The 16,305-nt window shown below is 33.4% G+C and overlaps 1 protein-coding gene across 1 annotated transcript in view; it reads left to right on the top strand.

Annotated features, from left to right (window-relative positions):
- The window catches only part of SLC9A2 (solute carrier family 9 member A2), a 119,601-nt gene that overhangs the window by 73,548 nt on the left and 29,748 nt on the right, over positions 1-16,305 (top strand). The window contains exon 5 of the mRNA XM_003765683.4: positions 8,311-8,513. Coding sequence (XP_003765731.1) covers positions 8,311-8,513 — 203 coding nt within the window. The remainder of the gene's footprint in view (positions 1-8,310; positions 8,514-16,305) is intronic.

The following is a 16,305-nucleotide window of genomic DNA, read 5'->3' as shown; positions in this document are numbered from 1 at the left end:
TGTAGCTTTCTATGATCAGGGCTCTTTTTTTTTTTTTTTTTTTTTTGATAATTCTCCTGTATAGCTTTCATGTCTTTTCCCAATTTTTCTTCTGTCTCTCTCACTTAATTTTTACAGTCCTTTTTGAACTCTTCTAAGAGAACCTTTTGAACTTGAGACCAATTCATATTCCCCTTTGAAGACTCACATTTTGCTGTCCTCTTCTGGGTTTGTGTTCTGTAGCTTTCTATGATCAGGGCTCTTTTTTTTTTTTTTTTTTTTTTGGGCTAATTTTTAAAAATTGAGGTTTCAAGGGGAGACAATCCCAAGCTTCTTTTGTTGGGATCTTTGTCACTGGCTTTCCACACTGGGGATAGAGGAACTGGCAACTTTCCCATTGTGCTGGATTGGCCTGGTCTTTTGTGCTGTGGTTCAGGGGCTTGCAGTTTGCTTTCTGCCCTGAGGCTGCAGGCCTCATAACTGGCTATCTGAGTCACTGGTCCTCTGAGCCAGGACTCATGGGCTTTGGCTGCTGAACTGTACTCAGGCTAAGAACCTCTCACCATACCTGCATTGGGACAACCTGCCCTTTTGCTCAAGTGAGAGAGACTTTTCCTCAAGTCCTTCTAAATTATCTTAAACTGCAAAATTGTAGCTGAATTTTTCTGAGTTTTGTTACTCCAGAATCCAATTAGAGGCCTGATTTAGCAGTATTTTTTAGAGAAATTGAGGTGAGCTCAGGCAACTTCCTAACATCTCTCCACCATCATATCATGGCTCTGTCCAACTCTTTGTTATTTGAACTTTGACTTTCTCAGCATGAGAATTTTGGCTTTGTTTCTCACATTCCTGAACTTTTGTTTTAGGGTTCCTTTTGGGAGCTGATTATAAATTCTTTTAAAATATTATGTTCAGTATTTTTAGAAAAATCATAATTTGGGGAGCATCAAGTGATTTTTAAATGATCTCTCCTTATTTTCCAAGTCATGAGTTGTTATCAGATGTGACCACTTTTTTTCATTCTTTTGATTTTGTTCTAATATTTCTTGTTATCATATGTATGACTTTCATTTCTATTTGTTCTATTCTACTTTTCAGGGAAAGTTTTATCACTTTATCTTCTATGTTATATACTCCCTTTCCATTTCTTTTTTCCAGAGTTTCTTTTATTTTTTAAATCTCTTCCTTCATTTCTTCTAGGTATTGATATAGTCTTTGTGGAAAAACCTATTTTTTTCCTTCGTGGTTTTTCTTCTGGTTGTCATGAAGTTGCTCTTTCTTATTTGGGTGAAAGGAACGTTTCTAGATTTGTAATAATTTTTATACCAATCAGTGTTTTCTTTGATTTATTAATCTATCCAGCTTTAGTTGCTGAATTGGAGTTTCATGCCGGGGCCAAACTACTTCTAGCTTCACTTTTTGTTATGGTTCTTTACTCTCTTTGGCCCACTCTGATCTCTTGGATTCCTGGATTCCTCTTGGATCCTCTTCCTAGGATAAACCCTGCTAGAGCTTTGAGATTCAAAAGACTGGATCATTAAATTTTTCTTGGGTATCTAAGGAACAGACTTTTAGGAACCTCAGAGTCCTTGAGTCTGGGATATCTGCCATCAAAAGTGACACTGTATATTGTCCTGCATAAAGCTTACAAGCTGCCCACTCTGTGATATCTTCCCTTTAGTTTACATTAAAAATTTTAATTATTATTTGGTTTGGTGTGAACTTCATAGTTTTGCTGAAGTAAGCATGTGGGAACTAAGTGCTCTGTCTCCATTCAAACAGCCATTGTCAGGAGGAGGCATTTATAAAAGAATTATTTAATTATTTCCAACTTAAAAGTGAACATATGGCCAGTTAAATATTCTTTTTGACTACATAGTAATATATAAAATATTATAATTGAATTCTCCTTTCTCTCAGTAGTTTTATCCATTCATTCTCATTCACTTTTCTGGCAACAATGTGTGGTCTTTTTTTTTTTTTTTTTTTTGTATTGTGTTTCTTTTGTTTTGCATTATTTCTTAAAGATTTTTACATGTCTCTTTACATTCTTCATATTTCAGTGATAGTAGTCCAGTACATGTGTGCCTTAAATTATTTAACTTATTGTTTAAACATCTTTTTTTTTCCCAAATACAAATAATGTTGCTATGAAAATGTTAGAACAAATATATCTTTGTGTTTGTTTTTCTGACACTTGGGTGATTTTTTGGGAGAAAAAGTTTGATGATGTAGCTTTTAGTGTGCATGGAAGAAAATCTTTCATAAGGTATTATACAAATTTGCAATTCCATTATCAGATCATCCATTATTCCATTATCAATAAGCTTCCTTTACCACAATTTCACTAAAATTTTTTTGAAACTATATTTTGCAATTTTATGGGTATAAAGTTATTAACTTTGTTTAAAATTATCCACAATCCTGTACTGGTTTTAATTTATCTCTTGCTATTTTTGAAATTGAGCATATTTTAAAGTGAACATCAACAATTTGTATTACCTTTTTTGAAAATTGGTTTTCATGTCCTTTGGCCAGTTATCCATCCTGGACATGGAATCATCTTTGTAAAATTTTAGCATATTTATGTTTTTAATTTATAATCAAAAGTCATCTTTAATATTAATTATAGTTTTTTGTTGTAAATAAATTTTAACATTTTAATTTAAATATATATTTTTTATTTCTAATTGTACAATTATCTCCCTTCTCTAATTTAGATGAAGTACTCCATTTTCTTCCCTATTTTTATGCATTTTTTGTGTTTAATTCAATTTAACAAATATTTCTTAAGTAATTGCTTTGTTCCAACATTGTTCTTAGGGCTAGGGGTAGAAAGACAAAACAAAATTGTCTGGTAAACTACTGCAAAGAAATTTACATTATCATTTAGGGGTGCCAGAGAAACATCCAATGGAAATTCACTGAGGTAGATGAAATGAAAATTGACTATAAGTACTAAATATCTTTTCCGCCAAATTGAAGGTTTTCCAAGAATATTTTTAAATAATTTATCCTGTCTCCACTTTTTGCCCTATACTTTTATCAAACATAATACTGTATCTATTAAATTCCATTGAGCTGTTTATTTTTTATCCATTGCTAGATAGGTTGGTAGTATTTTTTAATATATTTTAAAGTCTGGAAGAACAAGGCTACCTTCAATAATTATTTTGTTTTTTACTTCACCTTTTTGATCTTTTTGCCTGTTTGTTTTCTCATCTCTAAAAATTAGGCTTTAAATTTGTGATCTTATGATCGGCACAAATTTTATTTTTTATCCATTTTTATAAAGAAACTTTGATGATATTCAAATAATTATTGATTTGACTTATAAATGATCTTAGAAAGTTAAGTATCAGTATGGATTGAGCACCAGGGCTGAAGTCAGGAAAATTTGAGTTCAAATCAGGCCTCAGAAACTTAGCTGTGTGACTCTGACCAAGTCACTTAACTTTGTTTGCTTGTTTCCTCTTCTGTAAAATGAACTGGAAAAGGAAATGTCAAATTAGTCCAGTAACTGCCAAGAAAATCCCAAATAGGGTCAGTCACAAATTGTTGAACAATACAGAAGAATTGAACAATCACATTTATGATCAAGTAATGGTCTTCCAATTATCCATGTCTTCCTTTCTTTCAGTGTTTATTAGTCATCCTGATATTTTGTGTATAATCTAGGTAGGTTAATTTCTAAATATTTTATGGGTTTTTACCCAATTAGATTATCTTCTTTTTACATTATGAATATTCTCTAAATAATGTAGAAATTTCTCTTTTACATTACTTCAATTGAAATGGAAATAAGAGGAGAGATTGTTACAATTATATTTTGATTGATTTTTGTTTATTTTGTTAAATGTTTTCCAGTTATATTTTTAATGATTTTTTACTTTTACAAATACATGTGAAGATAGTTTTCAACATTTAATTTTGTAAAACCTTATGTTCTAAATTTTTCTCTCTCTCCTTTCCCCATCCTTAAGATAGCAAGCAATCCTATATAGGTTAAATATGTATGGTTTTTCTGAACACATTTCTATATTCAGTGCATATATATATTTGCACTATCATGTTGTGGAAAAAAAAATAAATCAGAAGAACAACAAAAGTTGGAGGAGATGTAGGAAAACTGGGACACTAATGCATTGTTGGTAGAGTTATGAACAGATCCAACCATTCTGGAGAGTAATTTGAAATTATGCTCAAAGGGCTATCAAACTGTGCATAACCTTTGATCCAGCAATGTCTCTATGAGGCCTGTATTTCAGGATCATAAAAAAGCAAAAGGACTCACATGTGCAAAAATGTAAGCAGTCTTCTTTGTAGTGGCAAGGAAATTGAGCCATATCAGATGAGATTAAGTTTGAAACAGTACTTACCCTTCTTTCCCTCAACTGTAGTAGTCATTTATGCCTCTTTGTATGATTTAATTTACCTCATTTTACCTTTCCTTTCCTCTTCTCTCAGTACAATCCCTTTTTTTTTTTTTTAAATTTATTTATTTATTTTTTAATAGCCTTTTATTTACAGGATATATGAATGGGTAACTTTACAGCATTAACAATTGCCAAACCTCTTGTTCCAATTTTTCACCTCTTACCCCCCCACCCCCTCCCCTAGATGGCAGGATGACCAGTAGATGTTAAATATATTAAAATATAAATTAGATACACAATAAGTATACATGACCAAAACGTTATTTTGCTGTACAAAAAGAATCAGACTCTGAAATATTGTACAATTAGCTTGTGAAGGAAATCAAAAATGCAGGTGTGCATAAATATAGGGATTGGGAATTCAATGTAATGGTTTTTAGTCATCTCCCAGAGTTCTTTTTCTGGGCATAGCTGATTCAGTTCATTAATGCTCCTTTGGAAATGATTTGGTTGATCTCATTGCTGAGGATGGCCTGGTCCATCAGAACTGGTCATCATATAGTATACAATCCCTTTTTTCATCCCTAATTTCTTTTTTAGATTGTCATATTAAAATCAACTTTTACCTATACCCTCTACGTATACCTCTTCTAATTGCTCTGTCAAAGATATAGTTCTCAAGACTTAACTGTATCATCTTCCCATGTAGGCATGTAAACATTTTAAAATAAATTTTATATTTGGAAAATATAAAATTTTTCCTTTAAAAATCAGCATTATATTTGGAAACCAAATTTTCTCATGAGCTCTGGTCTTTTCATCATAAATAATTGAAAATCTTCTATTTCATTGAATGTCTATCTTTTCCCCTGAAAGATAATATTTAATTTTGTTGGCTGGTTAATTCTTGGTTGTAGTACAAGTTCCTTTGCCTCATGGAATGTCATATTCCAAACCCTCCAAACCTTTAATGTGGAAGCTGCTAGATCTTGGGTAATTCTGATTACAACTAGTTTACAATATTTGAATTGTTTCCTCTGGGTTGCTTGAAGTTTTCTCCTTGATCTGATAATTCTGGAATTTAGCTACAATATTACTTGTAGTTTTCATTTTGTGTTCTGTTTTAATGATTATTTTACCCTCTGGTTCTTGAATATCAGAGTAGCTTTGCTTGATGATGCCTTGAAAGATATTGTCTAGGTTCTTTTTTTATTGTAGTTTTCAGGTAGTCCAATAACTCTTAGATTGTTTCTTTTGCATCTGTTTTCCAGATCAGTTGTTTTTTCAATGAGATATTTTACATTTTCTTCTATTTTTTCATTTATTCAAGTTTTGTTTGATTGATTCTTGATATCTCACTGAGTCATTCATTTCTGTTTGTTCAATTCTATTTTTTTAGTTAATTATTTTCTTCAGTTAGCATTTTTACCTTCTTTTGCATTTAGCCAATTCTACTTTTAAAAGAGTGGTTTTGTTCAGTGGACTTTTTTTTACCATTTTGCCAATTCTTTTTTTTTTAAGGACTTGTTTTCTTTTTCAATTTCACCAAATTTATTTTTTAAGAAATTGTTTTCTTATGACCCACAAGCAGGATTTCATTGTAGAAGGCAACGGTAAGATTATACAATAATCAATTCTGATGGATATGGCTCTTCTCAACAATGAGACAATTCAGGCCAGTTCCAATAATCTTGTGATAATGAGAACCATCTACACCCAGAGAGAGGACTGTGGGAAATGAGTGTATTTCACAGCATAACATTTTCACTTCTTTTGTTGCTGTTGCTTGAATTTTATTTTCTTTCTCATTTTTTTCCTTTTTGACTTAATTGTTCTTGTGCAGCAAGGTAATTGTATAACTATGTATAACTATATTGGATTTACAAAAATTAATAAATAATAAAAGACAAAGAGAAGGAAGGAGGACAACCAAAAAATTGTTTTCATACACACACATCCATTTCACTAAATTTATTTTTAAGGAGTTGTTTTCTTTGGTCATTCTGTTAGCCTTTTTCTCTAAACTATCATAATTTTCCTGCATAGCTCTCATCTCTTTCCCACATTTTTCTTCTGTTTCTCTTTTAATATCTTTTTTGAACTCTTTCAAGAGTCTTTTGAGCCAAGGACCAATTAATAATCCCCTTTGCAGCTTCATCTGAAGGCATTTTGCCTTTACTGTCCTTTTCTGGATTTGGTTCTGATCTTCCCTGTCTCATGGAAACAACTTTCTATGTTCAGAGCTCTTTTTTGCTTTTTTTTTTTTTTTTAAAGGTTGAGGTCTGCTCCTAGGGGACAGGGGAGATTGTCTCTGCAGGATAACATGGGCTTCTCACTGACTGTGCTGCAGGCTTCCTTACTGTGCTGGGTGAGCCTAGCCCAAGATCCACATGTTATGCTGGAGTTTGGGAGCTCACAATTTGCCTTCTGTAATTGCACTGATGATCTCACGCTGGTCTGATGATCCATTGGTATTCTGAACTAGGACAGAGTAGTCAAAGCTGCTATATTTTAATTAAAAGCCCACCCATTAAATTTGTTGGGCCTCCTCACACTAGGCCTTCCCATGCTGCACCTACGCTGCGCCACATTCCCCCATGCCCAATTGAGACAGACCTTTCCCTGAAGTTCTTTCAGTATATCTTAGGCTGGAAAATTATCACCCTTGAAATATTTGTGGGTTTTGTCACTGCAAAATCCGTGCAGAGGTTTGATCTAGTGTTGATTGGTAGGGAAGCTGGGGAGAGCTCAGGACCTGTCTACTTTCTGCCATCTTGGAAGAAAATTTTTAAGTGGAAATCTGTTAAAGAAAAATCTCATTATGTTTTTTGTCAGTCGTTCACTACCAATGTTGAAGGAATGGCATTTGGAGGATGCCTGCAAGTAGGTGGTGCTGATCTTGTCCTATAGAACACTACCAGTTAGCCACAACCATGTAGTAGTGGGGCTAATATTATAAATAACTATTAAGAGTTTTCTTTCACTGTCAATTATTATCCCAAGATAACTGATCCTTTAGTTTGCTCTACCATAAACTGACTTACTCTGAAAAATACTGTATTCCAGGGTTTATAAACAGCCCTGGCAGTTGTCTTTCCATTAATTGATTCCTCCTTCCTCGAAGTTGTGATATCTAGCCTTTCTTTCCCTTTGTCTTTCTCTGGAGATAGAAATTTGTAATACTTGATTCAGCTAGACTCGTTATATTAGTGATATCTAAGGCTATACATCTAATAAATTTCTGAGAAGGATTTGACCTAGTTCTCTGTCCACTTTGATAATTGTTGTTCAGTTGTTTCAGTTGTATACAACTCTTCATGACCCCATTTGGCATTTTCATGGTAAAGATACTGAAATGGTTTTTCATTTCCTTCTCCAGCTCATTTTATAGACGAGAAAACTGAGGCAAACAGGGTTAAGTGGCCAAGGGCCACATAGTAGTAAGGGTCTATGGACAGATGAAGATGAATTTTCTTGCCAGGCCCAGAACTCTCTTCATTGAATTGGAAAATTGTTGTTTTTTAATTTGTTCACTGCTGAGTTGTTAGAAGAGGGTAGCATATTTGAAAATGCTTGTAAATGGAAAAAATTTTTCCGTCAAATGGAGATAATAATAGCACCTCTTTCAGAGTGTTGTGAGTATCCAGTGAGATAATTTATGCAAAACACTGTGCAACCTTTTAAGATCCACATAAATTTTAACTGTTATTGTTTGAAAAGAACATGACACAGTGATTAGAATGGTACATTTGAAGTCAAGAGGACCTCCATCAAAGCCCAATACTATAGCTGTGTAATACTGGGCAACTCTCTTAACCTCTTCAGCCTTGCACTCATTTGTCCAGTGTATGTAATAATCGGCATTTCACTTCCCTTACAAAGTCCTTTGAGGATCAAATAAGATAATATGTATTTCCTCAGTATGACTGAATTTCGATTTTATCATCTTCCTCAGGTGTCTTTGTTTTGACTCAGATCATTAATTGGTTTCGGACAATACCTCTGACTTTTAAAGATCAGTTCATCATTGCCTATGGAGGACTACGAGGAGCTATCTGTTTTGCTTTGGTCTTCCTTCTTCCTGCAGCTGTATTTCCCAGGAAGAAACTGTTCATTACAGCTGCCATTGTGGTCATTTTCTTCACAGTCTTCATTCAGGTGAGCACAGTCCTTACACTTCAAAGATAATGGTTTTTTTTCCCTCCTCTGTTCTGAAGAACAAGATCTTCTGCAATGTCTAAATAGAATGCCCTTTCATAGGTCAAATGAACTTGTATCCTCAGCACATTAAAAAAAGATTTTAATGTAATAAAAAGGATTAAATCTTTGTGCAATACTTAAAGGTACAAGGGAAAGTGATATTTCTTATTTGAATTTTCATCTTTATATTGGTCATTGGTTTAGAGGGGCCAAATTGATAAGGTAATCATCTCAGTGGCAGTAGGAACAGAGTGGAACCTTGTAATCTATAAGTTGAACTCAACTTTTTTATTACAGCTTTTTTATTTTCAAAACATATGCATGGATAATTTTTCATTACAAGTTAAAATATAATTAAATCCAGTATATATAAATATATTTATACAATTATCATGTTGCACAAGAAAAATCAGATCAAAAAGGAAAAAAGAAGAAAAATAAGAAAACAAAATTCAAGCAAACAGCAAAAACAGTGAAAATGCTATGTTGTGATCCAACTCAGTTCCCAGTCCTCTCTTTGGGTGTAGATGGTTCTCTTCATCACAAGATCATCAGAACTGGTCTGATTCATCTCATTGTTGAAAAGAGCCACAACCATCAGAATTGATCTTCATATAATCCTGTTCATTTCTCTTAGCATCATGAACTCAATTCTTGAAACATTCTTCCATCTCATTCTTCTTTCTGTCCTCCTGCACATGATGGGGATAGTAGTCTATTCTAAAATTGGATAGTGGGAAGCTCCACTGTGGCTTTGCATAGGTAGGAACCTGTATCTTTAGTGATTGCATTATTTCCTAGGATACTTGAAATTTCTCAAACAAGACACTATTTCCTCTGTGCCTTAGCACTAGCTATCTTCTACCTGGAATGCTCTGCAGCCTCCTTTGGAGTTGATTGTCTAAATTTGTGCATCTCTAATTTCTTTGACCTATTTCTGGTTTGCTTTGCACCTTCTTTGATGACAGCATACTGTAACGGGTAGTCCTATGTCAGTATTTCTCATGTCATGCAATCAATTTCAAAGTTCTTCAGAGAAACTGGAGAGTCAGCAACAGTGCACCAGGAAAGGAGTGGGAAGCTTTCAGAGATATTTTATCTTGAGCTTAATTTGAAAATGCTTGTAAATGGAAAAAATGAAAATAAAAATAATTTTATAAATTAAGAGAACTATACTTGGAAACAGAAGGACATGGGTACAAATCCCATCTCTGACACTATGTGACATAGGGTAAGTGATTTCATCTTTTTTCTAAATCTCAGCTTCCTCAGCTATCAAGTGGAGTTAATAATAGCACCTCCTTCACAGTGTGGTGAGAATCCAGTGAGATAATTTATGCAAAACTCTGTGCAACCTTTTAAGATCCACATAAATTCTAGCTGTTATTGTTTGAAAAGAACACAGTGATTAGAATGGTAGATTTCAAGTCAAGAGGACCTCTATCAAAGCCCAATACTCTAGCTGTGTAACACTGGGCAACTCTCTTAACCTCCTCAGTCTTGCACTGGGTGCAATTATTTGTCCAGTGGGTGTAATTATAGGCATTTCATTTCCCTTACAAGGTCCTTTGAGAATCAAATAAGATAATATGTGCAAAGCACTTTGAAAACCACAAAGCATTATGTAAATTTCAGCGATTATTATTATTTTCTCTCCTAGGCAGCTATTGCTTAGGGACTTAGGGAAATCCTAAGGAGTTGGGTGGGGCATTTAGAGGTTAATGTTAGAAGATTCTTGAGCAGGAAGGTGACGTGGTTAGATCTGTGCTTTAGGAATATCAATTTAGCAGCTATTCAAAGAATGAATTAGAAAGAGTGCATGTTCAAGTTGGCAATAAACCAAGAGAGAGGTGATAAGGGTCTGACCTAGATTTGTGAGAGGAAAGAAGAATTAAGAAATGAGGGAAGTTATGGAAGTATATTTTAAAAAGATTTAACAGCTGGTTGGATATGTAGGGGCTAAGTGAAAATTAGGATTATTTCTCAGTGACTACAAGGATGTGGTACCCTTGTCAGAAATAAGAGAAATTAGGAAGATGCATGAATTTAGGGGGAAAGTTAATGAGAGTTTTTTTTTTTCTTTTTGCTTTGATTTTGTTTTGTTTTGTTTAGTACCCAGGGGTACTGGGAGTTACTGAGAGGGAATTGTTAGATGGATAAGAGAACAAAAAGCACACAATCATGAAAACCCAGAAAGAATAGGAAATTTTGGAAAGGAGCATTAAGAGTAACAGGCTGCAAAAAAGGATCAAGATTGAGAAAAAGTCATTTTGTTTAACAAGAAAGAGACTGCCCTTTTTTTTTTTTTTTGAGGAATATTTTGTACTTTTGGACTGGCCCAAATCAATATTGTGAAGTAGATGATTGTCTTTTCTAACCCATCTAACCAAGAACTTCTCCTACTTGGATTCATGCTAATATGTTTCCTGTATTAATAATAATATAGCTCATTTTTATATTGATTTGTAGTTTACAGAGCACTTTCCTGATAGCAGTCCTGTAGAGCATACTTATTGACAAATGCCTTCTCTGTTATATTTTATTTGGTCTGGGTCCCATCCAACTCTTCCTTTTCCTAGAAATACTATACAATCCTAATACAATACTTTTTATCATAGTCTACTGTATTAATGGGAGAGCCAATTCTAAGTAAATGGGTCTCTGGGAGCTAAAAAAATTCAAGAGAGTTAAAAGAGGAAGGCAGAACCAAGAATGACAGCAAAAATGCCTTTCTAAAAATGCATGAGTTGGAGAGGAGGGGAACCTGGAAAAAATTCACTCTAATATGGCAACAGGGAAAGTGTCTTTAGCCACTGATAGCTTCATTTTTTAACCAATTATTTTTGTCAGCCAGATGCTAAGTTAACTTGTTTGTAGTTGAGAGGGAAGCCTTGGTAGAGTTTGTGTTTGTAACATCTTATAGTCCTAGCTTGATTCTTCTAAGTGCTCTGGACAAAACCATAAAAGCAATTATGAAAATGTGCAGAAAAAATATGTTATATATATGTGTGTATGTGTGATTTTTTTCCAGTAGAAACAGTACAGTGTCATGTATAGAATGTTAGGAAGGCCTTGGTTCTAATACCACCTCTGACACTAGCTGTGTGACCCTGGGTCAATCACTTACCCTCTCTAGGCCTTGGTTATCTCATCTGTCAAATTAGGGAGATGATCAAAATAATTTTTGAAGTCCTTTTCAGTTCAGAATTTATGATACTGTGCTGCCAAGAGTCTGTGAATTGCAACTACTTGAGAAAAAGCCTTGGTTACTTCATGTTCTATAAGCAGACATTTATCTACCTAAAATAAATCCAGCCATTCAGCTATACCTTTCTTGATATAAGGGTGTAGATGTTCTTTGCAGAGCAGTCTTATGTTCATTAAGTCCACCAGAGATGACTGCTCTGACCAAAATGACTAAAAAAAAAAAAAAAAAAAAGATAAAATGACATCTCTAATATCATAGACAGGGCCTGGCACATATTAGGTGCTTAATAAATGTTTATTAATTGATTGTTCCCTCTTTCCTTAAGGAATGTCATCTTTGTGCATGGATGTTCTTACTTATATTACTTACTATAGCAGTTTTTAACCACCTCCTTCTGCTTTTTTACTTTCTTCTCCTGCCTCTTCCCAACATTTGGTAGGGGAAGCTTTTTCATCTTATATGTATATTCTTTGGAAGAGAGCTCTTCCTGTCTGTATAAATAAATAATTGGGGACAAAGAGAAGGCATTCTGCCAGAAGATACTTAATGGGTTACAAATATACCAGAAATTATGAATTATACATCTATGCATAAAATTCTGTCTTCTAAGCATTAATTCTACCTATTCCTATTTGAGTGGCTTTTTTTTTATCCTACAACTTTGATCAACATTCCTTTTTTATGTTTCTTTTTACTTTTTTTCAGTTTTGAGTACAGCAAATTGCTTCATCTGAAATACTGTTAGCAATATTTTCTGAAAAGAAGTCCATGTGAAACATGTGTTTATCCCTGATACCACAAGTTCTGATGAGGAATTTAATATTGGATTGTGTTGAAGATGAGAGGAGGCAGTCTTTTCTTGGTGGGACCTAAAGTCCATGATATCAAAATAGAATGATGGTTGTATAATATTTGATGGTTAATCAACCCAGATTCCTTCTGACTTGCACATTTTCTTTCCTTGAAATAGTGCTGACTGGTGTCTTAAACATTACATTGCTTATTGAATAAAATAATTTTGACTGCAAGTTTTTATTTCATTTAAAGTTATAGCTATTATCAGTTAAAGTTCAATATTAAACAGAAATACATTACAGAAAACAAAAAGCCAAATAAATAATCTTCAGATACAGTCTTCTGGTTGATTAGAGGGCAGGAGAAAAGTAGTTTTCAATCACTCATTAGTCAATTAGTATTTGTAGTTTAAAAACTTGTGCCAAAAAAGATATAAAAAGAGTAGGAAATAAGAACTAAGAGAGCAAGAAGGTACATTCATAGAAAATTATTATTAAGATGAATTTTAAAGATCATTCAGTTCATCCTTCAAACCAATGAAGAAATCCTCCTAATAATGTCCCTGAGATAATCATACAACCTCTTTTGGAACACCTGTAGTGACAGGGAACTCTCTTTTTTTTTTTTCAAAGAATCCTATTCTATTTAGAAGCAATTCTGAATGTTAGAAAATTATTTTTAATTTTAAGCTAAAAATCTGTTTTAAGTACTTATTTTCCATTGATCCTAGTTTAAAAAGCAGAGTAAACCTTCACTCTTTTCCCACAGCAAACTTTTTAAAATATTGGAAGATTGTAATTGTGCTTTTTTTCTTTTTCTATTATCCAGCCAAATCTTTTCTTTGTAAAGTCTAATTATTCAAGTTTCTTTAACCATCTTTAACCATCACAAAAAATCACAAATTTAATAATGCTGACTCTCTCAGCATCTTGTTTGCCCTCTTCTGGACACAATTCAGAGGATCAGTCAATATCCTTAAAATGTGGTGCCTAGAACTAAATGCAACACTCTGAAAGGAGAATTCCATTTGTACTCAACAGGGTTCAAATCCCAGCTTTGCCATATAAAAGTTATGTAAGCAGGCTACGCTATTTTTAACCTCTTTGGGTCTTAGCTAGTTTGTCTGAGAAATGAAAGGTTTGGATCAGACAGCCTCTGAAGGCCCATCTACATATAAGTCTGTGATCCTAACATAGTCTTATGAGCAATGTGTGACTATCACTAACCTTATGCTCAGTATTCTGCTAAACTTCTTTTAATATTGTCTGAAAGTTTATTAGCTTTTAAAGGTCATACTCACCTTGTTGCCTTATTATATTGAGCTTGTAAACAATGAAAAGTCAATCCTGTCAATAAATCAATAAACATTTATTAAGAGCCTAAAATGTGCCAGGCATTACTAAGTGCTGATGATTCTGCCTTTAAGAGTGGAGGAACTTTAATATGCTTGCATCTTTTTTTAATAATAGATTTTTATTTTCAAAATACATGCAGATAGTTTTCAACATTCATCCTAACAAAACTTTGTTACAATTTTTTCTCCCTCTATTCCCCTCCTTTAGATAGCAAGTAATCCAATATATGTTAAATGTGTAATTCTTCTATACATGTTTGCATATTTGTTATGCTGCACAAGAAAAATCAGATGAAAAAGGAAAAAATGAGAATAAAAGCAAACTAACAATAACAAAAAGGAGAAAATGCTATGTTGTGATCCATATATGGTCCCCATAGCCCTCTTTCTGAATGCTGATGGCTCTCTCCATCACAAGTCTATTGGAGTTGGCCTGAATTATTGTTGAAAAAAGTCATGTCCATAAGAGTTGATCATCATATACAAACTTCTCTTGGTTCAACTCACTTCACTTAGCATCAATTCATGTAAGTCTCTCTAAGCCTTTCTGAAATTATCTTGGTGATTGTTTCTTATAGAACAATAATATTTCATAACATTCATATACCATAATTTATTCAGCCATTCTCCAACTGATGGGCATTCACTCAATTTCCAGTTCATCTGCATCTTGTTTTTCATATGATATTTTGATACTCAGTGCAGACATTTTATCAGTTTGCTTGCACTGAACAATTGTGTTTTCCTTCTATTATTAGCAAAACATGATTTTTTCTTTATTTTAGTGACTTTTATTGTTGCAGGTGTTAACAAATATGATTATTTTATTTTATTTTTATTTCAGCCAGTCAGGGTTTTCTTGACAAAGATACTGGAGTGTTTTGCCATTTTCTTATCCAGCTGATTTTACAGTTGAGGAATTGAGAAAAATAGAGTTAAATGACTTGTCCAGCATCAGCTAGTAAGTATCTGGATCCAGATTTGAACTCAGGAAAATGAGTTTTTCTGACTTTAGACTCAGCATTTAATCCACTGTGCCACTATTGCCATATTCTGTCAATGATCACAAGTGTATGATATATGAAACGATTACCCATTTCTTTTCATAGATGACCACATTGTTTCAGATTCATCTGGTGCAATCATCAAGTTGGCAGTTTTTATTTTCTTTCTTTCCAAGTTAGAATGTAAAACTTTTTAAAAGGTGTTAACAGAAAGAAATGAAAAAGAAAATCTTCATTTTAGCTTTGCAGTTTTCTCTTTTCGTTCACATTATTGGGTGGGATGGGCCACAAGATCTTATCCAACTGTAATTGAAATTTCTGCTTCCTATTTCCTTAATTCTATTCAGTAAGGCTTTATCATGAAGAGTTCCATTCATGGTTCCAGTATACAATAATAGGAATTTAACTCATTCTTTGTAGAGTTTCAGAACATGAGCAAAACCCAGAAAGTTTCACTTTCAAGATATAACCTTACCTTTTAAAGCTTTCATCTATAGCTATCTAGAAAGAAAAGAAAAAAAAGTTAAATGTTTCCTAAGTTAAAATCATGGTTCTGAGCAACATTCCATCTTAGGTTTCCCCAGATTTTGTTGCTGAGCTTTTGCATCTCTACTTCAATCTCAGGGAAATGTAAGTGCCATGAAATATAGGAAGACCATATGCTGGCTTTAGAAATAGATAGCCAAAAATATTTTAGAAGTCTGTAGAAAGAGAATTTAAAAAAAAATCATTACTCACTTAAAGGATGACATAACAGCTACAAATAATTCACAGGATGAAAATTTTAGGGTAAAAATTTTTAGTAAATAGAATTTTTAAACGGGCATTTATAAACAATTTAATAATAGCTAAATTTTGATTAGAATTTTAAAGCAGTCTTTTGAAATATTTATTAATCTCCTATAAATATGGAAACTGAACCTTAGTAAGGTTAAGTGACTTGTCCATGGGAACATGTTCATATAGGGACAGATTCAAATCCATGTCTCTCTTAACGTCAACCCAGATCTCTTTCCACTCTTTCACATTGCTTCTTCAGAACATCAGTCAGACTTAATTAGCAATAATCTTGATTTCTCACATTGTATTAGTATCTATAAATGCACCAATAAACTGGGATTGTGTATACATGGATATGTGGATCAGTTGTTGTTATTGTTTAGTAGTGTCTGACTCTGTGGAATTTTCTTGGCAGTGATTTGTCATTTCCTTCTTCAGTGGATTAAGGCAAACAGAGATTAAATGACTTGTACAAGATCATGCATCTCTGAGGCCAGATTTGTAGTCATGTCTTTCTGACTCCAAACCTAGTACTCTATCACTGCTGCTATAATTTCTTTTCAGTCGAAACCCAGAATTGAAACTTTAGCTCTTCAGCATAATGCTCTC

Source organism: Sarcophilus harrisii, chromosome 3, assembly GCF_902635505.1.
Source record: "Sarcophilus harrisii chromosome 3, mSarHar1.11, whole genome shotgun sequence".
Classification (NCBI taxonomy): domain Eukaryota; kingdom Metazoa; phylum Chordata; class Mammalia; order Dasyuromorphia; family Dasyuridae; genus Sarcophilus; species Sarcophilus harrisii.
The sequence above is the reverse complement of the archived record's forward strand: the minus strand, read 5'-3'. Positions and strand labels throughout refer to the sequence as shown.